This window comes from Balaenoptera ricei, chromosome 8, assembly GCF_028023285.1.
Source record: "Balaenoptera ricei isolate mBalRic1 chromosome 8, mBalRic1.hap2, whole genome shotgun sequence".
NCBI classification, from domain to species: Eukaryota; Metazoa; Chordata; class Mammalia; order Artiodactyla; family Balaenopteridae; genus Balaenoptera; species Balaenoptera ricei.
In genome coordinates, this window is record NC_082646.1 from 50,988,941 (window position 1) to 51,015,183 (window position 26,243).

The 26,243-nt window shown below is 38.5% G+C and overlaps 1 protein-coding gene across 1 annotated transcript in view; it reads left to right on the forward strand.

The window, feature by feature from the left end:
• The window catches only part of DLG2 (discs large MAGUK scaffold protein 2), a 2,071,189-nt gene that overhangs the window by 1,023,557 nt on the left and 1,021,389 nt on the right, over positions 1-26,243 (forward strand). Inside the window, exon 6 of the mRNA XM_059930672.1 lies at positions 6,167-6,328. Within this exon, the coding sequence (XP_059786655.1) occupies positions 6,167-6,328 (162 nt within the window). The remainder of the gene's footprint in view (positions 1-6,166; positions 6,329-26,243) is intronic.

The following is a 26,243-nucleotide window of genomic DNA, read 5'->3' on the forward strand; positions in this document are numbered from 1 at the left end:
TCCTGTGGTAGAAAGGGAGTGCCAGTATGATTACTTGCAGGTTCAGCTGGGAGGGCTTTTTGGTCAAATTTATTGCTCAAATGATTTAAGTTTAGTTCAGTTAAAGTCACATTCGTTGGTCTCTTACTATGTATCTTACTATGGGGCACTGGAGATTGAAATGAATATGACTCCATCTCTGCTCAGAGGCTCTCATGGGCTAGTAGGAGAGGTGGGCACACAGATCATTGTGGTATAGAGTTGTTGCTATTCAATAACAGGAATCCATGCAGAACACTCTGGGAGCATAAAGAAAGGACATCCTTTTAACCTTAGCAGTCAGAGAATGCTTCCAAGAGGTGATGACACCCAATCTGATTATCAAGGACCTGACAAAGTTTGCCTGATGAAGGAGCCCAGTGGTAGAGGCTAAACTTCAGAAGGGGGAAAGGGATAGGATTCCAGAAGTCAGGGACAAAATGATCTATGACAGGGGACGTGAATAATAATCAGTCTTCCCTGTCCTGAGCACTTCTGCCTCACTCCTGTTAGAGCTGGGAGAGAAGATATAATCTGTTTACAAAAGTTCTGTTGCTCCAGATTCCCCTCCAAAGGACCAAGCTGAGGAGAGGAAAAGAAGAAGACACAGGTTTCAAAACAGAGGCCTTGCTCAATGGCCCTCATTTTACAGGCAACGCAGAAACCCTCAAAGGTGCCCAGTATGGCATCAGTACCTAAGAGACAAGCCCTGGAAATGAGAGAGGACTCAGAATTGCCCAGAAAATTAGAGCTGATTCTTAAATCAGGGTATGACCTCTGTGGAGTTGTTTAATCTCCCTTGTTAGATGACTCTTGAAGATTTCCTAAGAATTATGTTTCCTGAAGATAAAGTTAGTCTCTTAAGATCTTTGAGTCCTAGTTAGTTTAGAAGAATATTTAAGTGCTCTAGCTCTAGAGTCAAACTTGTGTTTGAATCCTGGTTTGCCACTCACCAGGTATGTAAGCTTGGAAAAAACTGCCTAACTAACCAAGCCTCAGGTGAGGAGAATGAGAACACCTATCTCACAGGTGTGATGATGTGTCTAAAGCATTTAGTGTAGTTCCTGGCACATTAACTGCTATTATTGGTTTTAATATTACTATTAGTGTTAGGATTAGTATTTCTGTTAACAGTGTTAATATTAATAGTAGTCTTAGTATTACCAAAAAAATCATTTTTGGTCCAGTTGAAATTGAATCCAAGGAGAGAGATTTTACTAAACCATATCAGGGTGATTCCTCTGGAGGCTCATGTTTCAGTTAAATATGGTACTTCTCACTGGTTCTTGTCATCTTCTGCTTAGTCATCTTTTGGAGAAAACTGCAAAACTAAAGGAGGAGGTATACCTGGCTGGTACCAGGAAGAGTACTCTTTAGGTCTCTTGGATGGTCCCTGTTGCCTACAATAGATAGCAGTCTGCCTTTCAGCCTTGTCTCCTGCCATACTCCACCTCGCATCCCATTCTTAAACATCAGTTCACCAGAAGCAGACCTAAAATGGGTAGTAGTGTACATATGATTTCCGGAAGGCAGTTCCCAAGAAAGGCCCTTAAAGGAGTAAGGAAAGCACCAAGGAGGAGTTCTGCAAGAATGTAGGTCCAGGGGCAGTCTAGTTTCAGACTGATGCTATCAGGTGCTTTGGAGGGTAATTTGCAGGGCAGTTTGTTTCAGTTTGAGGTGTGGGATTTGGGGTTCCTAGTATAACTCCCAGACACATCTAAGTGAGGAGGCTTCAATCACGCAAGGACAATCTTACTGTGAAGTATGCAGATGCGGGCCTTAAATGCATAGACGGGATTTCCATGGATTTGGGCGGGGGCAATAGCATCTGCTACAATCTACTTCAAGATCTCCCTATTCCCTCAGAACATCTTCCCCTCTTATTACTTATCTCCTCTGCATATATTGTTGTCTTTGCTTAGAATTTCCCTTACCTCTTTCTGTTATCTTTCTAGATCCTATTGCAAACTGGAAAGCCTCAGACAGAGTTGGTGATGACCCATTTCTGCTCCCACAAAACTCAGTTTATACTTACAGTCATTACCACTATGCATTGTGACTTACCTGCCCACATGTATACTCACTTAATAATTTATGGTCTTCTTAAGGTCAAGAACTGGTTCCTATTCAGTTTGTATTCTTAGCATATATTACTGAAAAGAAAGATGTGGTGAGAGATATATAATACTTAAGAATCTGATGTCCTTTAAGATTGTGTCGAGTCAATGATGCGGTTGTCTTCTTTTGCTTAAACCTGAGTTCATAATGTTACGCACAATGAAAGAGATTGCATCCAGCAGCCAAAATAACTTTGTAGCTTGAGCAAGTTATACCCATTTCATCTATTTGTTCAACTGTCACTCATAACTTTATTCAATGAATAGTTACTGAGCATATGTGCCAGGCACTTGGCTAAGGACTGAAGGTACAAGGATAAACAAGACCAAATGGCCCCAGTTCTCACAAAACCTTACAGTTCACTGTAAAAACTCAAAATATACACAGTCATATAGCATGATAAATGTTGTGATTTGGAGAGTATAGGGAGCTATGGCAACACCCACAAAACCTCAGATTTGCGGTTCACGAAAGCTTCCCAGAAAAGGTAATGTCAAAGTTGAGGCCAGAGGACCAATGTATGTTAAAATGAACAATTTTTACGAATAAAGCATTAATTGAGCATCAAGGTTGATTTTACAGTCTAACTTAAGCCTCTATCAGTCTTCAAAATGGGTTATAATTTTATGAAAATAAGTAATTTATGTAAGTTCTTTGTGATACCGTGTAAGTTTATTATCTGTGTCCTGACAGTTATTTCTACAAACAATTCAGTGAGATGTCTATTTTTAATGAATGAAATCTTTCTCTAAACCAGCTGAATCCTACTGCAGGAATCTTTGAGGAGCTTCCGTAGTCATTTTAACTTTGCAAAATTTTACTTTTGGTGCCCTTGGATCTTTATGTTTTAGAACACAAGCATTTTCTGACTGTTATGAGTGACATGAATATGGCTTTACATATGTTAAATTTTAAAAAGCTTAAAAAAATTCCTCAAAAAACTAAAAATGGAATTACCATATGATCTAGCAATTCCACTTCTGGGTGTCTATCCAAAAGAATTGAAAGCATAGTTCCAAAGACATTTTTGTACATGCATGTTCATAGCAGCATTATGCACAATAGCCAAGAGGTAGAAGCAATCAACTGCCCATCTACAGATGAATGAATAAGCAAAATGTGGTATATATATAAAATGGGATATTATTCAGCCTTAAAAAGAAGGAAATCCTGTCACATGTTACAATATGGAGGAACCTTGAAGGCATTATGAAACAAGCCAGTCATGAGGAGCAAATACTGTATGATTCCAGTGATATAAGGTATCTAGAATAGTCAAATTCATAGAAATAGAAAGTAGAATGGTGGTTGCCAGGGGCTGGAGGAGGGAAAAATGGGCAGTTGTTTAATGGGTATATAGAGTTTCAGTTTTGCCAGATGAAAAGATTCTGAAGATTGGTTACACATCAATGTGAATATACTTAATATTACTGAACTGTACACTTAAAAATGGTTCAGATGGTAAACTTTATGTTATGCATATTTAACATTTTTAAAAAATCTTTAAAAAACTGGAAATAATGATTTGTTTATATTTATTCCATAACCCTGAGGTAAGAGTGGTGAGATAAAAGAGTTTGGAAGTAGTGGGGACTCAGCTCATGTAGTGGTGTTGGGAGGTGGCTTATCGCAGGATAAGGAAGCTTAAGCTTTGTCAGGTGGGCAGTGGGAGCCACTGAAGGGTTTTGAAGAGAAGGACTCTGTCAGTTTGAGATCCAGAAAGCCAGCTCCCTGGCATATTGTACAGGATGGATGGGAAAGGGGCAATCTCAGCAGCAGCCTAACCAGTCCAGAGGCTGTTGCTGTGGTCCAGCTGAGAGCTGAAAACCTGAACGTGGGCAGTGGTTAGTGGAGGTGGTGGGGGATGAGGATAGGGTAGACTCAAGAACTATTTAAGATATAAATTAGGCAGACTCAGTGATTTAGTAAATTGACAGATGGTAGGGGGTGGTGAAAGAGAGGATGGAGTCTCACTGACTCCTACTTTTCTGGCTCGGGTGATTGCATAGATGATAGTGCCTCCCCGAGAGAAAATTGAAGAGGGGGAGGAGATGTGGAGGGCAGATGGGCTGAAAGCCAGAGACACTAAAATGGGCATATGTATGACATTATTCCACTTCCAATGAACAATACATAACGGATCAAGAATGAATGTTAAACTGGATCCATGTTTCTGAGGCAGATTACCTGCCCAAATTATTCATAGAGTTAGGAAAATGAAAGTATGGTATTTTGTAATTCACAGAAATGTTCTAACCTCCATGAAGGTTGTTGTGTGTTCTCCATGAAGTGTTTTTTACCAAGCTGCTGATTCTGTTATCAGGCTTGGGCTTCATCTCCTTATGTGAGTAGAGGAGGGGATGATGAGAGTAGAAAGAGGATTCAGATTCAAATTATCTGGACAGGGTCCCAGCTCTAAGGACCACTAGTTAAGGGACCCTGGACAAGTCTCTTAACCTCTCTAAATGTGAGTTTTCTCATAAGTAAAATGGAGCATCATAGATAAGAAGAACTGCAGTGAAAGAAATAGATGAGCGTCTTTGCAAACTTCAGTCAAGATATTGTTAGCTGAAATTTTTGTTTTGAAACTAATATTAAGCTTGGAACATTGTAGAAAGCCTCCCTGGAAAATACAAGTAATGATAATCAACTTCTGAGTAAGAATGGACATCAGATTGAATTGCCAACCCTGGGTGGTTCTTCTTGTTACTGTCAGTTTATGAGTCAGACAGAGAACCGATGTCCAAGAAGTCATATTTTTCACCTAAAAATGAAAGAAACATCGGCATGATTTTGTTAAGAAGATGTGTTGTTAGTAACCTGATGTGATAAAAATAACTGTTGGTGATGATAATAAATGGGTAGTGGGATGAGGTTAGACATCACAGGTAAGCCCGAGATAGTGTTACGACAATGTTTGGACGGTTGCCCCTAATATCCCTGTGCCATTCAAAGGGAACAAAGACAAAGCAAGGCAAACTAACATTTTATTAACTGGGTTGGGGGTAGGATATAGAGTGTTCCCTTTTTTCTTTCCCAGGTAGACCAGTAGCCTTGAAATAATGAGACTCTAATGGGACAGGTCTGAAGGAAAAGGGGTAAGAAGCAAAGAGAGACAGAAAAGAGGGAAACCCAGGCCAAGGCTGAAGATAGAGGTTGACCCATGGCCATGTCTACTCTCCCACAGACCATGCCTTGTCTTGACCCTTTTCCTTCTCTGCCAGCTTCCTTAGGTCTGCTTGGAAGACTCAAAGCACGGCCTTTGCCAGAGGATGCTCTTACTATTATAGGCATATAGAAGGAAGGTGACAAAGAGGAAAAGGGACCAAGAGAGAAGGAACTATTATCTCTTTCCCCTCAGGGAATCGTATCAAAATAATATAGGCAGACCCTTTGCCTTGATTTTTAAGTTCTTTAAAAGAAAACTCCATCTTCGGAAATTGTGATCTTTTGTACTGGAGTCCAACTAACCCAAATCAACACTCCTCTTCCTTGGATATGAAAGGAAGAAAAGATTTTCTTCCTTTGAGACCAATACAAAAAATTCAGGTGGCAAAAATTTTCCCTTGTTTCCTGGAGAACTTAAGGCTTGGACATAATCTGAATCAAAATTAGGCTTCCTGAATGATTGTATCAGAATTCTGTCTTCTTGCTCAGTACTTTTTCTTTTCCGTCCTTGACCTAGAATTTTTAGCACATATTTAGCTACTCTGGTCATTTGGAGGGTTACCTCCTCACCTACTTAGGTAAATAGTCTCCGTCGTATTTGTTATCACCCTTCTGTATTTTATAAACAGAGGTAGTGCATTATCAGGCAAAAACAAGCATTGGTTGGTATTGATGATTGGTTCAGTATTGCTTCCACTTGAACTGGTTAATGGTGACCACCAAAAGAGACTGCAGCAGAGCCTGTTTGGTGATGTCAGCAATAGGTACACACTGTGTCCTGTAAATGAAATGAGAATGTGAAGTGCAGAACTGAACCCTTTGCAAACGCTAATGCTTTTCTCTTTCTTGTCTTTTTTCCCAGAAGTATCGCTATCAAGATGAGGACGCGCCACATGATCATTCCTTACCTCGACTGACCCACGAAGTGAGAGGCCCTGAACTTGTGCATGTATCGGAAAAGAACCTGTCTCAAATAGAAAATGTCCATGGATACGTCTTGCAGTCTCACATCTCTCCTCTGAAGGTCAGTTCTTTTGCTCTTAGAGCGGGCGGCAGTGACTGGTTTGCATTGCTAAGGGAGATGTTTGCTGGCCTTAAGTGAGGCTCTTTGAAAACACTACAGTGAGACATGGTTGCCAAAGGGTCTTTCTGTGGTTTGGAGGCTTACTGGGAATTCCTGACACAGGGAAGTTCTTCTTACAGTTATTTGTTGAAATGTCTGGCAGATCCTTTTAGTTGTTGAGAATGGGCTAAGGAAAGAGCAAACAGTGAAAAACTAAAAGGGAAAATAAGCTGACCATGTATTTACAAAGTCCAGGAGGACATCAAGTTTTGTTCGGATCTATCTCTCCATCTCTATTCTTGGCTCCAGATAAAACAAAGGAAGTAAATATAACATGATGACACCTAGTAATTGCCTTACCACGTAGACTAAAAAGGAAAATGCGTGAGTTGGTTCATCAACAGCTCTATTTTATATTTCTTTCTATGTGGTGTCATGCTTTTCCAACGTTTTCTACTTTTTTTCTTTAATTTAAAACAATTTCTTGATAAACGCTATTTTGACAAGAGGGACAATGAAATGAGAGTAAGGATTTTCTGTGTTCCTTGGTCGCAGTTTACTCTGTCTTTTGCTTTGCTGATGCTATGGATTTTGTGTCTTGGATAAAAGCTTATAAATGTTGATTAAAGTCAAAAAAGGAAACATGGAACTAGAGTCAGTGATGTAATAGAAGACAATTGAAATGTAAAACAAAAAAAAACAAAAAACTACCAAATAACCCCTTGATATTGCTAAAATTTTTTTCTTTTATTTTGTTAGCTACAACATTCACTTCACTAGCACTTTCATATAGCTGTGTTGCAATAAAAAATGTAGCCATGAAGGTTGCCCTGATGCCTTCTGGGATCTTATTATACCTTCCAGAACATCAAAGAAAGGCTAAATTATGTTTAATATAGTTCCAAAAGTTGGTATATTTTAATACCCTGGCATCCTAAAACTGCATTATCAAATAAACTATTGCTAGTTACCACAAATTAGTTAGAATATTAGGCTAATTGTCAAATTCCAATAAATATTTTATAATATGTAAAAATATGTATATATTTTGCCTCTGGAATCAATTGTTCAATTCTTCCCAGAGTCTCTTTGGAAATCATTGACTGATGGATGGAAATAGGTATTTTTAGCCAGGAGAAGAGTAGATTAAAGGTTGGAGAACAGGAATTTACCTTCTTATACTTAGGGCTGTCATGTAGGAAACTCCATCCATATTGGAGGGCAGAAGCAGAACCACTGTGCATGATTAACAGGAATGTATATTTGGGATCATTATAAGACCACAACTTCTGACAGTTAGAACTACCCCCAAAAAGTACTACTTTGCGAAGCAGGAATTCCCTGTCCCTAGAAATCAGGCTTGCATGATGACCTGGTATGGTGGTATGGTGGAAAGGACTCCTTTTTCAGCAGGAGGGCACACAAAATTGTCTCTAAGCTCCAGTCTAACTATAGGAATAATGATTCTATCCTGTGGTCAGATGAATACCTTCCTGCTTTAAGGACCTTTCATCTTTGCAAACAATTGCTCATCCTTAATCTGTGCTGACCAGTGTGAGCTGAGAAAGGGCAGAGCTGGGAGACTGGACTGCACAGAGAGTATTTACACTTCAGATGTTTTTCTTTCTAACCGGATGAAAGAATCCCTGTAAGAACCTCCATGAAGCCTCCCTTCCTTTTTGTCCTCCCAACTTGTCTTTCCCCGCTTCCTACCACTTCCTTTTTTAATCAGCTCTAAAGCATAGCTCCCAATGGCTTTAAGCTGAGAAGGACAATGGAGACTACTCTAAAGCTAGCCTGGCAACAGTAAAAAATAGGAACAAAATAATTAAAGCACTATCAGATCTTCATTTTATATATTAAATTTTTAGCATATACTTGATAATATAATTATCTGAACATCTACAGTTTGGTGATTATACCATGTGTTATGCTACTTCATGCCTCATTTGGAAAATGTCTATTAGAGTCGAAGGAAATTTTTCTTTTTCTGAAGATCATATCTCAGATATAAAGGAATCTTTCCTATCTCCCCTTTATCCCTTGATTCTAGGAATCTCAGAGTTAAATGTCTTCCACTTCGGTGGCTTTTCCTTAGCTTAGGTTTTCTGTTTCCGTTGCTCCGTTCTATCTTATTTCTTACTATGTTCTTTAAAAAATTTTTTGGTTTTTATGTTTTTACCATAATGATGTCTTTTATCGAAGGTTTCCCACATCTGCTTTAAAAGTAGCCACCTGTGAATAATAAATCTCTGATATGAAACATCAAGGTTAGAATAGGCTTTCCTTCCTTTTTGGAATCACCATCTCAGTGGTGTGACCCCCCAATGTATTGTGAAGAGAATGGAAAGGTGAGCTCATCCAGGACTTCTTCACCCATCCTGTGAGGTAGCTATTTTGGGACCAGGACTTTTCCTTCATGACCCTCTAGAGGTGTTGTTTGTGCTGAACAAGATACACTCTTAGATTGTCTTAATGAAGAGACTGTGTACCTTTCTTCTATCAGCAACAATGATAGAGATAAATGTGCACAGTTTTTCCAGAAAAGAAAACACCCCAATGTGTTGAGTTTGCCAATTTTGTGGTGTAAACTCTCCCAGCATTGCTGATTTCAGGCTACCAACCTGAAGCTACTGAATATATTTGCAAAGATGGGCACATGAGGCTCTCATGAGACAGGACGAGTTGGCCCAGGACAGCACTATCAGGCTCAAGCACGTGTATTTTTACAGCAACAGGACACATTTCCTAATCAAGTTGTTAAGAGGTTATTATATTATCACAGTTCAAGTGTTTGGCAAACCTGCCATGATTAAAATTGAATGTGTTATTTTCTCATAAAGGAAGCCTATTAAAGTCATAGAAATGCTAAGAGGGTACAAATACTCCATTAGACCTGGCATATTTTCAATGTTGTTGCTTCTTTGATCTGTCTGGTGCTCTTGGGTCAAGCATTAAAAGGGGGAAGAGTGAGGAGGCAAAACACACAATCATATAGCACTCCCTGAATCCTACTTAGAAGACAATGAGGTTCTCTAGTATTAATTAGGAACTTACATGTGGCATGCCTGAACAGAGCGTGAGATTGCTGGAGAACAGTTTAGATGTCGCATTCAGCGGGCTCTGAACCATTAGCGGGGTAATCTCACTGTTCCAGGTTTGACAGTCATTTCTTCCATCACCGCATAGCACTTGAAACCTCAGTTCTAAGATTCATCTGCCTTTGGAGCACAACAGCTGCCTGGCTGATAGATGGGCTTGCTTAGTTTGTTTTCATTAGAGTGCCTTGGCCAGTGTGAAGTATGGGGTTGGAAGGAGAAATGCAATTTAGCGGTTTATTTTTCTTGCCTCCAGATGGGGATGCTTTCTCTTCAGATGCTACCTTAGAATCTTCCACAAAAGAAATTGGCCTATAATAAAGTATGGACATTTTCTTTTCAGTTTAGATCAATTCAATAAGTATTAATTGACTATCTACTAGGCGTATCATAATAGGTGGTGGGGAAACAAAGGGCAGTAAAACATGATTTTAAATATGCTCATCATTTGCAAATATTTTCTCCCATTCTGAGGGTTGTCTTTTCATTTTATTTATGGTTTCCTTTGCTGTGCAGAAGCTTTTAAGTTTCATTAGGTCCCATTTGTTTATTTTTGTTTTTGTTTTTATTTCCATTGCTCTAGGAGGTGGGTCAAAAGGGATCTTGCTGTGATTTATGTCATAGAGTGTTCTGCCTATGTTTTCCTCAAAGAGTTTTATAGTGTTTGACCTTACATTTAGGTCTTTAATCCATTTTGAGTTTATTTTTGTGTATGGTGTTAGGGAGTATTCTAATTTCATTCTTTTCTATGTAGCTGTCCAGTTTTCTCAGCACCACTTATTGAAGAGACTGTCTTTACTCCATTGTATATTCTTGCTTCCTTTCTCAAAAATAAGGTGACCATATGTGTGTGGGTTTATCTCTGGGCTTTCCATCCTGTTCCATTGATCTATATTTCTGTGTTTGTGCCAGTACCATACTGTCTTGATTACTGTATCTTTGTAGTATAGTCTGAAGTCCAGGAGCCTGATTCCTCCAGCTGTGTTTTTCTTTCTAAAGGTTGCTTTGGCTATTCAGGGTCTTCTGTGTTTCCATACAAATTGTGAAATTTTTTGTTCTAGTTCTGTGAAAAATGCTATTGATAGTTTGATAGGGAATGCACTGAATCTGTAGATTGCTTTGGGTAGTATAGTCATTTTCACAATGTTGATTCTTCCAATCCAAGAACATGGTATATCCCTCCATCTGTTTGTATCATCTTTAATTTCTTTCATCAGTGTCTTATAGTTTTCTGCATACAGGTCTTTTGTCTCCTTAGGTAGGTTTATTCCTAGGTATTTTGCAAGGGAAGCAACTGACAAAGGATTTATCTCCAAAATTTACAAGTAGCTCATGCAGCTCAATATCAAAAAAACAAACAACCCAATCCAAAAATGAGCAGAAGACCTAAATAGACATTTCTCCAAAGAAGATATACAGATTGCCAACAAACACATGAAAGGATGCTCAACATCACTAATCATTAGAGAAATGCAAATCAAAACTACAATGAGGTATCACCTCACACCAGTCAGAATGGTCATCATCAAAAAATCTACAAACAATAAATGCTGGAGAGGGTGTGGAGAAAAGGGAACCCTCTTGCACTGCTGGTGGGAATGTAAATTGAAACAGCCACTATGGAGGACAGTATAGAGGTTTCTTAAAAAACTAAAAATAGAACTACCATATGACCCAACCATCCCACTACTGGGCATATACCCTGAGAAAACCATAATTCAAAAAGAGTCATGTACCACAATGTTCATTGCAGCTCTATTTACAATAGCCAGGACATGGAAGCAACCTAAGTGTCCATCAACAGACGAATGGATAAAGAAGATGTGGCACATATATACAATGGAATATTACTCAGCCATAAAAAGAAACAAAATTGAGTTATTTGTAGTGAGGTGGGTGGACCTAGAGACTGTCATACAGAGTGAAGTAAGTCAGAAAGAGAAAAACAAATACTGTATGCTAACACATACATATGGAATCTAAAAAAAAAAAAAAAGGGTTCTGAAGAACCTACGGGCAGGACAGGAATAAAGACGCAGACGTAGAGAATGGACTTAAGGACACAGGGAGGGGGAAGGGTAAGCTGGGATGAAGTGAGAGAGTGGCATGGACATATATACACTACCACATGTAAAATAGATAGCTGGTGGGAAGCAGCCACATAGCACAGGGAGATCAGCTCAGTGCTCTGTGACCCCCTAGAGGGGTGGGATGGGGAGGATGGGAGGGAGACACAAGATAGAGGAGATATGAGGATATATGTATATATAGCTGATTCACTTTGTTGTAAAGCAGAAACTAACACACCATTGTAAAGCAATTATACTCCAATAAAGATGTTAAAAATAAATAAATAAATAAATATGCGCATCAGTCTCCTAGGGAACCTCAGTTCTAATTATGTATGACTTATCTTCACTCTGCAGTAGGATTTCAAATTTCTGAATCTTAGGTACTGTGAGACCCCAAGCATCTAGCAGAGTACTGTTTACAGAGTATCTGTTAACTCTCTATCTCAGGTTCTTCATCTGTAAAGTGAAGGTACCAATAATATTTATCTCATAGGATTTTTATACTAATTAAATGAAATAATACATGTAAACTGTTTAGTAAGTGTCTGGCACATAGTAAGCACAACCAAATGTCGCTTTTGATCTTGTTATTATCATCAACCTGCTACCATGACAAATACTTCAAAATCATTTATTTTATTTATCTCATTTGACCTCTACGAGATATTATACCTGATGTTAAAATTAAATAGTTCCCTTCAACCACAGAACTAGTGAATAGGAATGCCAATATTTGTGTCTCGGGTCTTTCTGGATACAAAATCTGTATTCTTTATCACTCCTGTGTTATATTACCTTCCTCTAAATGGTTTTACTATTTTTAAAGAGATCTTAGCGTCAAATTTTCCTTCCTTGGCTCCAGGTGTGTAAAATTTGAAGGTCATTGTTTTCATATAACCTTATTCTTAAAAGTTAAGCAAATATAAAATGTAAGCAAATGTGTAAGAAATTTAGTTTCCTAAATGAGAAGCATGAAGAGTGGTGATAGATGGGAGCATGATGAGGAAATAGAAGGAAAATAGGTTCTATCTTTAAAATATTTCAATTCACCCAGTAGTAAACTCCCAAGGATTATGTTGCTCTCCCGTGACAAAAAGTAGTTATTTGGGAGCCAGTTCCCTTTTGAAGAATCCCTTGAGATTGTAAGAATTTGTTTCTCAGCAAGAGAGACACACTTTGTTTTGAGCAATTGGAGCGTTTTCTGCATTGAGACACAATCCTCACACTAGGTGAAGAGAACCCAGGTAAGTCCACACCACAACCCTCATGTTTCTCCTTCCCAGGACCTGGCAAGATCTATTTCTGTCATTTTTATTTAGTTATTCATCTTCTAAAATGTTCATTCCAAGTGTGTTTAATTTTATAAACTATCTTATAATTTTCAGAAATGAGCAACGTAGAAGTTACACATTCAAACATTGATCGATAAATGAATAAAGCTACTCTCTATGCTCTGTTTCACGTTAACATGATATTTGTTAGACCAGAAATCCAGCCAGTTGTTTTGATTCTACTTTTATTCATTACCATTAGTTTTGTTTTAATAAATTTACTGTCAGTATATCATCATTATACGAACGCCCTCAAGGTCAGGGTGTATGTTGGTTTTACTCATTATTATATTCTCAGTCCTTTAACACATACTTTGTTAAATTAATTATTCGTAAATGGCAATATGAACAGTTATGAATAATTGCCTTCTGGGGGATTAGTGACATTGATATTAAAATAAGCAAGAAATTAAGGCACAGACTTCTTGTTTTTCTCTATCTGTTGTCCCCTAATCATTGATACAGAATTTCATCGATTTTAAACCTGATATTTCCTCATGTATTACATATCTGAAATCTGGATGTGTCCTAAAATCAATGACATTTTGCAATTAAAATTGGCAGCATCTCCTAGGGTGCATAAAAAATGGTATGTCTTACAGTCAAAGTCAGCAATGATTATTTACAAGGAAGATTAAAGGGTTTTTTTCATAGATTGGTGTGAATTGCTTTAATCAGATAAATATGATTTTCTATCTTCTAATTCTCATTGAGACCAGAATAAACAGTTCTGGGAAGATTTACCAGAAAGTGAGAATATAAGAAGTTAGGATAGACTCTTTTACCCTTGAACAACTGGGCATTTGTTGAATATATATGGAAAAACAATGGAGAATCTGGAGGCAGTGCAAGTTTGGGGAAATTATAGGGGGTGATTGCTCACAAATGAGGAAGCTAATATACAGAACTGCAGGCAGGAAAGATAAAGTGTACTTTGTTGCACAACTATTTTCTTAACAGAGTTGCCAGAGCCTGCCTTATAGGAAAGTATGTTTTAGCCAACAGTACAATTAATCTTTCTTCGTGAAGTCTTTCCTATTAACTCTTGACCGACTCCGCTTGGTTATAACGTCCTATGACACATGGAGTTTGCATAGTTAGCTTTTTTATATGCACCTTATTCTATTAATCGAAATAATTTTGTGGAATTAGGTATTGTCCTTTCCTTTAGATATTCCATTTATCTTGCTCCTAATAAATGTGTAAGCTCCTGTGAACTGGACCACATCTTATTTTTGTTTTGTTTTATTTTTCTTCTTTCTCCCTCATTGACGTCTACAGTGAAACTAAACCAGGATTTCCCAAAGTGCGTCTGGTGGGATTTTGTCAGCATTATAAGGAAAAGAAAGGGATGAATGCTGAAAACATTTGAGAGGTTAAATCCATTAACTTATTGAATGATTTCTCGGTCTTTAATATGATAATATGAAATATAAACCTCTAAGATGGGGATATGATTAATACACAGTATTTTCCAAACATGTTTGGTCATGAGACCATTTTTCCCAAATAAAATTGTTTTTTGTTTGGACACATACACTTCCGAAAATACTATAACAGACACATATATGATGACGATTACAACCAATAGAAAAGTTTAACATAAAAATTTATTCTGGTCTTAGAAGCAGCCTCAGTCAGATTGAATACCTGGTCCTCTACCTACTGGCTGTGTGAGCTTGCTTAAGTTTTTTTAACCTCCTTCAGCCTCAGTTTTTTAATTTGTAAAATAATGGCATTCACTCATATGTTTCTATGAAGTTTGAGCTCTGTAAAAAGAGCTCAGTGTTAGACACATAAGAAATACACAAAAATGGCAGCTATCCTTATTGCTATTGATGTTTTGATATTAGTATGTCTTAGTATTATTTTAATATTCTAAACTAGAAACTTATTTATGGATTTTTTTTCATTTTAATCTCTCCTTTGTTTTCAAATGTCTTAGTGTTCTCATCTTCCTCTCTTTATCCACAGCTATTATCCCTGTTCAGGTTTTCATTACTTTCAGGCAGAAAGTAGTGTGGTTATTGTAAAACATCATGGACTTTGGAGCCAAAAAAATAAATGTTTGAATCCAGACTGTACTTTCTGGCTGGGTAACTTCAGGAAAATCATCTAGCATTTCTGAGATGCAGTTAAGTTTAATATGAACAGAACCTCTTATGTGTATTGATTGATTCATTTATTTTTGCGTTCATTCATTTGTACAGTAAAATCTCTTCGACCTTCTCCTGTATGCTGGGCTCTATGTTATTCCCTGAAGATACAAAGAGGAATATGCCTTCAAGTTGCTTACAAGCAATAGTTAGATTCACAAACTTGGAGATGTATACATTATAACATGTCATGTTATGTGCAATAAAGAAAGTAGCAAAGAAGAGGAAAATGCTCCCAAGACCTAGAGAAATGGTTTAATTTTCTCTGAGCTGGAGATCTAGGGATAGGTATGGTCAGAGAAAGCATTATAGGGGAACTTATTTCGACTTGAAGGAAGTTGGAGATAAAGCAGAAAGGTCAAGTTTGTCCCAGACTCCAGCAGTTGTCTATCAGTATGGAAGAACTCTAGAAATAGCAGGTTATTTTTATTTATAATTGAGTAGGGCAGAGGGATGGAATATAAGGGTTAAGAAGGGGTACAGAAGTGGGTCCAAAGTATGCCATCAAGCAAGGGAGATAGATGGGAACGTAATGAAGGGCCTTATGTGGAGATTGGACTTCACCTTGTAGGTAATGAGGAATGACTATGCAATTTAAAAAGAGGAGAGACCTGGTCAGATTTGCAAATTAGACCATTAGTCATGTCATATAGCAGAGTGGAAGAAAAACAACAAAAGGGTGTATCACAATCAAGGACATCAGGCAAAATGCAACAGGTGGACAAGCTCTGAGATACAGCAGAGACATTGGGGATGGAGGACGAAATAAACTAGAAAGATTATTAAGGAAAAGATATCATCAGGAACTTGAGACCCATTACGTATAGAAGATAGAGGAGAGAAACAAATAGAGGTTAATCCACACATTTTTTATTTGACCAGTTGTGTAGAGGAGGTATCGTGAAATGTAATCAAGACTGCTAGAGGAAGAATAGATTTAAGGATGGGGTGAAAAGATTCTGAGGTTAAATCTGAATAACTGAGTTTGAGATATTGATGTTGCACTCAGGTAGAAGGGTTTAACAGGCAGTTTGAAATAAAGATCTGGGAATTTAGAGAGATCTGATCCGGAAATGGAGACTTAGGCATCTTCTGTGTAGTTGAAGCAGTATGGCTGGGATTGCTCAGGAAAGGAAGAGGAGGCTGCTGGGGACTGAAACACAGGGAACAATACCACCATGTTAGGGGTTTTATGGACAGAGAGGACCACTGAGGAGACCATGAAGCAGTGAGTAATTTACCACAATGTTTAACCCTTAGTAGTCTAATGTTTCTCTTTTTTAAACTGAGTTACACATTTCTAGTAAAAGAGGATCATATCTTATACATCAAAAAAATGTGGCACCTCTATAGTGCCTAGAATCGAGTTGACCAAACACTAGATGACTTTTTAAAAAATTTAATTAATTAATTAATTTTTTTTGGCTGCATTGGGACTTCGTTGCTGCACACGGGCTTTTCTCTCTAGTTGCAGTGACTGGGAGCTACTCTTCATTGTGGTGCATGGGCTTCTCATTGTGGTGGCTTCTCTTGTTGCAGAGCATGGGCTCTAGGCACACAGGCTTCAGTAGTTGCAGCACGTGGGGTCAGTAATTGCGGCATGCGGGCCCTAGAGCGCACGGGCTTCAGTAGCTGTGGTGCGCGGGCTCAGTAGTTGTGGCTCACGGGCCCTAGAGCACAGGCTCAGTAGTTGTGGCACACGGGCTTAGTTGCTCCGTGGCGTGTGGGATCTTCCCGGACCAGGGATCGAACCCGTGTTCCCTGCGTTGGCAGGCGGATTCTCAACCACTGCGCCACCAGGGAAGTCCCTACATGCCTTGTTACTTGATCACAAATTTTAGGAAGGAGGGAGGGAGGGAGGAAGGAAAGAAAGGAAGAAAGAAGGAAAGAAAGGAAGGAAAAAAGAGGCAGAGGGTGAGAGAGAGGGAGGGAAAAAGGAAGGAAGGAAGAAGGAAAGAAAAAACCTTATGAGATATATTTGACTCCAATAGTCATGGGATCTTGACCATCAACTGAAAAAAATGTATTAACTTTTTCCTTTCTAGCCATAGTGCCTTTAGTAATATTACTAATGAGAAAACTAAGCTGATTTTGCTATCTTAGAAAAAAAGTAATTTTCAAAAATGTAACCTTCGTTCATTTCAGTCTCTCACCACTAGATGGTAGAAGCAGCTGACCTGATGGTTCAGGAAGCATCTGGTCTTGGCGGGGAGAAAAAAAAAAACAGATTTGTGAGGCTAAATTGAGAAGCTCTTAGTTAATAAAAACCTAAGAAGGGTTTGGCAGAGATTTGCATATTTGTGAATAATGCATTTTGTTCCAGCCCCAGACCTTGGTGAGAGGAAAATGGTTGAGTGAAATATGGCCTTGACAGACATGTACTGAATCCAGGCACAAAAGCTCCTGGTCAAAATTCTCAGCAAATGAAACAATTCTTGCTTCAATTATCATTAATTGGAAAGGGTACCAACAGCATACCTCAAATAATCCTGGGTATTTAAGCCAGAAGTTGGAAAAAGGGAAGAAGCAAATGGTGGGCATAGGACCTACCGCAGCACCTCACAATTCAAGAATGCTCTCTAGAACTAGCCCACCATGGGTTAATGGGTCCCCACTATGGCTCTGGAAAGATAAGTCAGCGGAATGACTTCCAAATCTCCTATTTCTCTCAGCTATGTAATAAATATAACAACAATAATAATGAATTTTCTCTAAGAAATATTAGATTGTTATGTATATTAAAGGCATAATAAGTTTTTTAAAAAATGAAGAGTGTTTAGAACAATCCTAACTGTCATTAGTGATTATTTGTAGATTTAAGATATTCCTAAAGAGTTAACTCAAGACTCAACACAGTTCTTCTCAAGACTAGGATTACTGCCAAGGCTTTCTATAAGAATTAGAAATAATATACATAAAGCTCATAAAGGCTGCCCATCAGTAGTTCCCCCATTAAAAAAAATCGGAGTCGTAACCTTTTAGCAAGCATGTTTTCAATTCTTTTTTTATTAGCAAAGATATATAGAAATTATTTCAAATCTCACACATTCATTCATAAATAAGTGTTGACATTGATTGGGCTTTAGAATTTTTAACTCTTTCCCAGCTAATCCAGAAAAGCAATAGCTTACAGGGGAAAGCAAATGGATTTTAGAATCGGACCTACTTATATTCAAATTCTGGCTTTTTTGCTTTCTAGCTGTGCCCTTTAGCAAATCTATTGACTTTCCCCTACTATAAATAATAACATGGAACTCACAGGGTTATTGTAAGAATTACTTAAGATAACACATGGGAAGTCTTTAGAATAGGATTAGGCACCTAGTAGGTGCTCAGTAAATAGTAATTATTTATAAAGTAGAAAATATATATGTATGCAAGAGCAAATCTGAATTTAAAATTAGTCAGCTCTTTGAACTCTCAGTAGACATGGGCTCTTGTTATATTTTCACACTTGCTGTCCTTAAGAGAATGGTTTTACACTATAGAATACCCCATCTCAGCTAAGCAAAGTTGGATTATCCAAAACTGTTGTCTTTCACATGAAAGTGAATGTCTCTTTGGCTCGTTCCAATGAAGTATAGCAAGTAAGTTGGGAACACAGCCAGGTTTTGAGTGATCCAAACAAGACTGTGCTGAAGCGTAAAGAAATGTACTCTGCTTTGTGGCTGGTTTTGGAGGATGTTAGAACACGTGTACAATCTCTCAAGGTAGCTACTTGGAGGGAAGCATTGATTTAAATATATAATTTTGTATTACTTAAAAATGTATTAGTTAAAAAATTAAAAAGCATGACTTCATAGTAACAAGTGGCTATCCAGTAAGTGTTGGGTAATAAAATAGAGATATTTAACACACTTATTAAATTCACACATGAACCATTTAAGTCTAGAGAATATTATTAACCCATGAAGATGGAAATAGTTTTTGTTTTACGTCTAGCAGTGTATTTATAATCATATTCCACTAATTCTAAATACAGATCAAATCCCACTTCTTTAAACTCAGAGGCATGACTCTAGCACGATTTTGTATGGTGTAATTTTGTTGTTGTTGAAATCAAGTGTATGTTACCTGGCGTTTTCTTTAACAAGGAGATTTTGGTTATATCAATAGTTTGTATTTGTTCATTTATATTTATTCAACAAAACTACTAGGTTCCTTTGGTGGGGGCCGGCGGGGGAGTACTATGAGGGAGCGGCTAAGGTCTAAAATTCAATTTCATGAATTTTTCTTTCTTTGTATTTATATTCACTCACCAAGTTTTCTGTCTAGAGTCTATTTTAGGAGAAATAATAAAATATAAAATGTAGTATTTATTGAATTCCTAATATATACTGGCACTATTCCAAATGCTTTGCATGCATTGGGTTATTGCATTTAACCACCCTGTAAGGTAGGTTTTCTTATTATTCCCACTTTATGGACAAGGAAAATGAGTGCTAAGAAGTTAGAAAAACTTTTCTACGGTTACACATTGAGTCCTTGATAGATCTGGGGTATGAGTTCAGCTAGCCTGACATCAGACCCCTCACTCTTAGTCACACTGCTGAATTATTCACCAGCAAATGAGAACCAAACTGTTTTAAAACTGAAGAGGACAGTAGAAATCACCAAGTTCAGGGTTTTCAAACTGCAACTGACCCATTAGCAGATGTGAAATCAATTTACCTGATAATTTTAGAATAGAATGAAAGAACAGAATAGAAAATATGAGAGTACATCACAGGTAGAAACCTTTGCTTCAGTTAAGTGTGGGTGTATACTTTACTCACAATGTAAAGTATGTTTCTTTTTGTAATCAAGGTCAAGAAAGTCAGGAAGCCACTGATCTGGTCCAACTTTCCCATAGTACAGAAGGAAGGTAGGTGGGGAAGAAAACCTTAGGCCCAGAGAACTTAAATAATTTCCTAAAAACATATCGTCAGAAATGGCGGAGCCTGAACTTGAACACTTTATAGTATTAACCACTGCTGTTTTCTCCATCAGTGTCTGTTGTGGCCGCCATTACTACCAACTGAGACACTTACACAAGTAGTTCTGAAACTAGGTGTGTATCAGCCCAGCCCCATCCCACTTCACCAATCCTGGGCTCTGTATTTTTATTTCCTCTCCAGGTGACTTTGTTGCTAACATTGGGAACTGCTGTCTTGAACTCCATGATGCCACAGTGTTTATCGAATGACTGCCATGTGTATTACCAGGGCTTTACTAAACACCATGGGAGACAATAAAAGAAATAAGAGATAGAGCCTTTCTCTATGAAACACTTAAATATATTAAGGAAATCAAGATGTGCACAAATCGTTTAGTGAACAGAAACTATATAACTGAGGGTTTATTTAACCTCACTTAGTAAGTACGAATGGCATTCCAGGAGGCAATTTTCAAATTCCTCTATAGGCATGGACAAAAGAAGCCTCATGAGGTTTATTTGAGAGAACGTTCTATGAGAAAATATGGTAGAGAAAATTGAATTGATTTTCCCCAGCTCTCAGAGGAATTGCCAGCGTCAAGTGAGTGAATTTAACCCCAAAGCAGCACTCCCAGGCCAACTGACTCACCAAAATCACTCTGAAGGCAGATGATTTGTTCCTTCTGTAATGCCAGAACACTGAGTGTGCTTGAGCTTGTGGCCAATTTGGAGTCACAGGTAAGTGCATTTAAAGTGCACTCTAGAGGCTCGTGTTGGGGTCCCTCTGCCCATAGCACCAGGCAGGACAGCCTACCCCACCCCGACCTGATGGGCCATTAAACCACAGGGCACACGTGGAAGTCATTTCAGAACTCAGTTTGAAATTCTAGTGATTGAACCTCAGATCGGGTGCTCTAGAGATGTTCTGGTTTTATCATTTCATGTTATATGTGAGGGAATTTAATAAGTTGTTTTATTGGTGGTTTATTTTCTCAGGGAACAATAAGACATTTATATAACCAGCTTTTACTTATAAACAAGCAATATAAAACTTAAATATAGAATTTCTTGGGGCTTCCCTGGTGGTGCAGTGGTTAAGAATCCGCCTGCCAACGCAGGGGACACGGGTTCGAGCCCTGGTCCAGGAAGATCCCGCATGCCGCAGAGCAACTGAGCCCATGCGCCACAACTACTGAGCCTGCGCTCTAGAGCCCGTGAGCCACAACTACTGAAGCCCGCACGCCTAGAGCCCATGCTCCGCAACAAGAGAAGCCACCGCAATGAGAAGCCCGCGCACTGCAACTAGAGAAAGCCCGTGCACAGCAACGAAGACCCAACGCAGCCAAAAATAAATAAATTTATTTAAAAAAAAAAAAAACTTAAATATAGAATTTCAAAAACAGGCTTCACTTCTCTATTATGAACAATTAAAGCAGAGCTGCCACTAGACATTCAACATATTTATATGAGTCAGAAAAGGGAGCTCCTACTTAGACGACATGATACCCTGATATAACTTAGAGAATGTGCTGCATGGACCTAGGCAATAAATTCCCTAAAGAGCCAGATGACATAGTGTTCAATAGTAAGACCATAGAACTATAGAGCTTAGAACTGAGTGGGAACATGTGAAATCACAGTCTAACTCCATTACTTTACACATAAAGAAACTAAGAGATAGGTTATGAGATTTTCCCCAGGCAGACACACACTTAATGCTAAAGCTGAGACAGGAATCTGGGTCCCAGATTCCCACGCCAGAGTTTATTCCTCTATTTCTCAAAAGAAGTAGATAAGCAGGTGTGTTCTACATAGCACGTCACAGAGGTTTACTTATTCCAATTTCCAGGAAATGTTGCTGGAAATTGTTATCACTAACTTTTTGTTTGTTGATGCCAATTTTCAGCTTTCTCAAAGGGCCAAACTGACGTTGTTGAAAATGGACAAAAATCTCTCACATCCTCAATCTCTCCAGTGAAATTGCATGTATCAGTTTGATTCAATAAGAATAACATCTGCCTCACCATTAGTTTCCTCTGATATGGCTTCTAATATTTGGGTAACCACTGATGAAATAGCTCTTTAAAAACAAATTTTAAAGAATCCATATATAAAAGACCAGTCTACACAGTGGTGATGTTATTTTTTTCTTTTAGCAGGTGCTTTACCAGAACTGCTGGGCCATGTGGGCTTGGTGTCAGAAGTATGCCATTTGGGAAATCACTGAACGTCTCTGAACCCTAGTTTCTACATTTGTATACCGAAGATAATAATAAACACATTTGGGGCAGTTACTGAGACTAAGAATGCTGTCATTGGTCAGCTTGAATTTTATTACATGTACTTAAAGCTCCCCACCCTAACTCCCTGCCAGATTCCTGTGGCTACCTCCACCTTCCCTTCCTGCTTCTCTAGTCTCTATTTTCCTTTCCCTTCTCTTCTCATTGCTACTTTTTTAGAATGATCAATGGGGAACAAATCAGCAACACATGATAAAGAAAAAGGAGCTTGAGTGGTTCAGCATAGGTCAGTTCAAAGAGTTGTCTATATATGGGGCTCTCAAAAAAGTCAGTGTGGTTTTTGGCTACACTAATGCAATTGTTATATCAAGAACAAAGAGGTGGTAATTCTGCACTGTTCCAGAGTGGAGCAATAGAATCTGAGAAGCATATTTCGGGGAGAATGGCAGCAAATTGGAGTGCTTCCAGAGAGGGGCAAATAGGCTGGTGAGGGGATTAAAACCATGTCAAGTGGAAACATCAGAGGCATGAATGATGTAGTCACTGGAGAGGAAACTCAGCTTAGAGGACATGGTCATTCCTGGCTTCAAATTGTTTATAACAAGCAACTATTCTATATAATCTCTCTCGATGCTGTGACCTCTAGCGTAAACAATGAGAAGACAGAGTCTATGTGAGTTAATTTTTTTCAGTAGAGCTGTCCAAAGATATAATGGGCTGCCTCATAAGATAGTGAGCTTCCTGTCACTGAAGGTATTCAAACAGAGGCTAGAAAATCCTCAATAAAATATTGTGGAGATGATTCAGGTATGAGATAGGATGTTGAACAACAGTGTTTTTAACCGTTTTGAAGTCGTGAGCCCCTTTGAGAAATTGCTAAAAACTATGAGTCCCTTTCTCACTAAAAAAATCCCAATAATATATAACCACAAAATTTTTGGATAACATTTCAAGGATGATTACTTAAAGGATGGATCACTTAAAGCCCATCTATGTACTCCCTAAGGACCACAGCCTCAAAGTTAAGAATTTCTGGGTGGAAGGAATTTCAAGCTCCTTTCCATCTCTGAGAATTTATGATTGTCATTTCTCTGCCTCGCAAGGAATGCTTGTCCTTCTCAAGAAGAAATCTTTTGTAAGTGTCAGAAAAAATAGGAGGCGGCCTATTTTTGATCTGGTCTGTCAGTGAGGTACCCCTGATTCCACAGCAGCTCTCAGCAACAGGGATCAACAGGTTCCCCCAGACAAGGAGAAGGACTGAGGGTCCATTTGCTTCAGGAGAGTGCTCGAAATGCAGGACTTCTGCTTATGATTCCATTCCGATTAGTATTTTTGATGTATAGTCCTAAGGCAATTTTCTGTGTTCATTAGTTAGTATCACAAGCTTTTCCTAGCTATGCAAGCCAAGAGCTATAATATCTTGCCTGTCTGAATTTGACTTTTAACTGTCATAAGATTGTTTTCTTTATGCTGAATGGAAGTTGCATCCTAGCAAAGAACTGATTTTAAATTACCCCATCACCTTGCTAAAAAGATGATGCATTTTCTATACGATTCAGGCACAGAGGATTTCCGACACGTGGCTAGACTCTTTATGGAAATGTCAGTCATAAGGTGTGCACTGGATATTTTTTTTTTTCATCAGGGTCACAGAAGTGCACTTGAATTGGATTCTTCCTTTTCTCTATACCATTAAGATATTGACAGGTTCAGAGTTGCTGGGTTTGAAATTTTAAGAATAGCTAGCTCATAACATTTCACTTTCTGCTTTAGGGCAGGGTGAGTTGCTTATAAATCAGGCTGCAAATGTGATGAATTGGATGTCTCCAACTCAATTAGCTTAATGTAGGTAGGAGGATTTCCAGGTTTTGCAGCCTCTGTTTTACTAATCCTCTGAGCCGACTGTTATATAAAATGTGGCTGTGTATTAATGCCTGAGCCTCAGAGAAACATGGTTGGTATTTTTCATTTCAACATCGAATGTCATCCTGTCTTTCACGGTTTTGATTTGGATCTGAAGCCACTGAGTGATGGTTCTTAACATGATATATTGTTGCAAGCCTCACCTTGTTACCTCTCTGCCTTCTGACCCAGTTAAGAAAGTAGCGTGATAGAATTGCTGCTGTCACTGGGTGATTTAATTGGGGGGAAAAATCTCAGCAATTTAAGGAAAACTGCAGAAGCTGGAGCTGTTCCTCTGTCAAATAAATGATCAGATGAGATGGGCCCCAGCAAAGCAGATGCTGACAGTTTCAAGCGCTTTCAATATACTCATCATACTTTGGTAGTGAAATTTGTTGAAGGAATTGATTACAGAGTTTGTTTGCTTCTTGTTTGCTTAAGGAAACTGTATTGAGGCCATGAATGTTTGTTTTAAAGAAAATATGTTAGATTTAAATCCATTTTATGCCTAGGAATATTATTTGCTGTCTTCTCTATATTGCCTAGGCGTTAGCAGAGATGAGCTGAGGTATTATCCTCTGTATTTAATTCTCTTTCCGCCTCTTCTTTTTTAGCTCCCCACCCCACCCTGTCAGTTCCAGCTCTGTTCTTGCTCATTAATTGTTAAGGACAGAGACTTTGAAATGATACCCACATGGTCAGTCCAAGCTCTTCCATAACTCTCTGTGTGTGACCTTGAGCAAGTCATTGGTCTCTCTAGGTTTTGCTTTTTCATGTAGTACATGATAATATTGTAGCTACTTTACGGGGCTGAAGTGAGAATTCAGTGAAATTGTTCTGCTGTGTTCATGGCAAATTAAGGTTCAGGTTATTTGTCAAACACTGAGTACTTACTCTGGGCCAGGCACCGTGATAAATACTATGCACTGGGTAAGACGATGATGGGACCTAATCCATCTGCCTTGTATTCGTATATGATGTTTTACGGTTTACAGGGTGTTCTCATGTGTCTCCGTTCAGTAGTACAACAACCCTGTGAAATAAATGGCTGGTTATTATTACCTACATCTTTCAGAGAAAGAAACTGAGACCAAATGAGATGAGTCTATTTGCTTAAAATCACATAAATTCATTCACAAATTCATAGTACAGACATACTGTGCATTCATTATGTTCTACCCTGTGCAAACCCCTAGAAATCCAATGACAAACAATCCCTGTTCTAAAGGAGCTCAAAGTCAAGTGCAGAAGATAAACACATAAATAAGGTAAATAAAGTGGAAGCTCACAGGACAGAGTTAGTCCCTTTCCCCCTCATATTCTCTCATACCTGATGTTTTTAAGACACTGCGTCCTGGCAGTTGGATCTACTTTGCCCACAGTGTTCTCTATGCACCTAGATGTTCTTGGTAAATATTGACATTGTTTACTCCGAAATCTGAGGACAGACAGGAGTTCTCATGCAGAAAAGCTAAAGAAAGGTTAGTATAACACAAAAGGTTACAGCGGTGCTCCTACTGGGAGGGTACAGGCAGAGCTGTCTCTATTACTAAGAAAAGCCTATTACCTTTGGAAATGCTGCCCGGCCTGTTGCCCATATGTGAAAAGGAATAGCAATAATCCTAAAGCCCTTTGCTTGCCTTGGCTAAAAAAAAAAAAAAGAGCTTGCCTTTGCACTCAGGGGCAAAGGCAGAGACCCCCAAACAGCTGATTTTTTTCTTGTCAGACTGGAGCAGAGTTTAAACCAAACCAGACCCACTCCAGCTCTGACCACAGTTACTCTCTGCATTCTGGTCCCAGTTAAGTTGGTTGGAAACTGGCCTCACTTTATCCAAGGGCCTAGTTCGAGGGCATTCACTTCACAGCTTCCTCAAGTTTGAGGAACAGCGATCATCTGAAAGCCTTTTGCTTGCCTTGGCTGAGAATGTCAGACAGTAGACTCCCAGGGTTTGGGGAATGCAGAACTAATTTTGAATCCTAGTTCTGTCATTTGCTAGATGTGTGACCTTGAGGATGTCACAAAATGGTTCTGAGTCTCAATAAATTCACCTCATTTACCTCAAAGGGTTGCTGTGTGGTTTAAAATACTGTTTTTGTGTGTGGAGGTGTGTTTTTTTTTTTTTTTTTTTTTACCAAATATTACCTAATCATAAGAACCATCC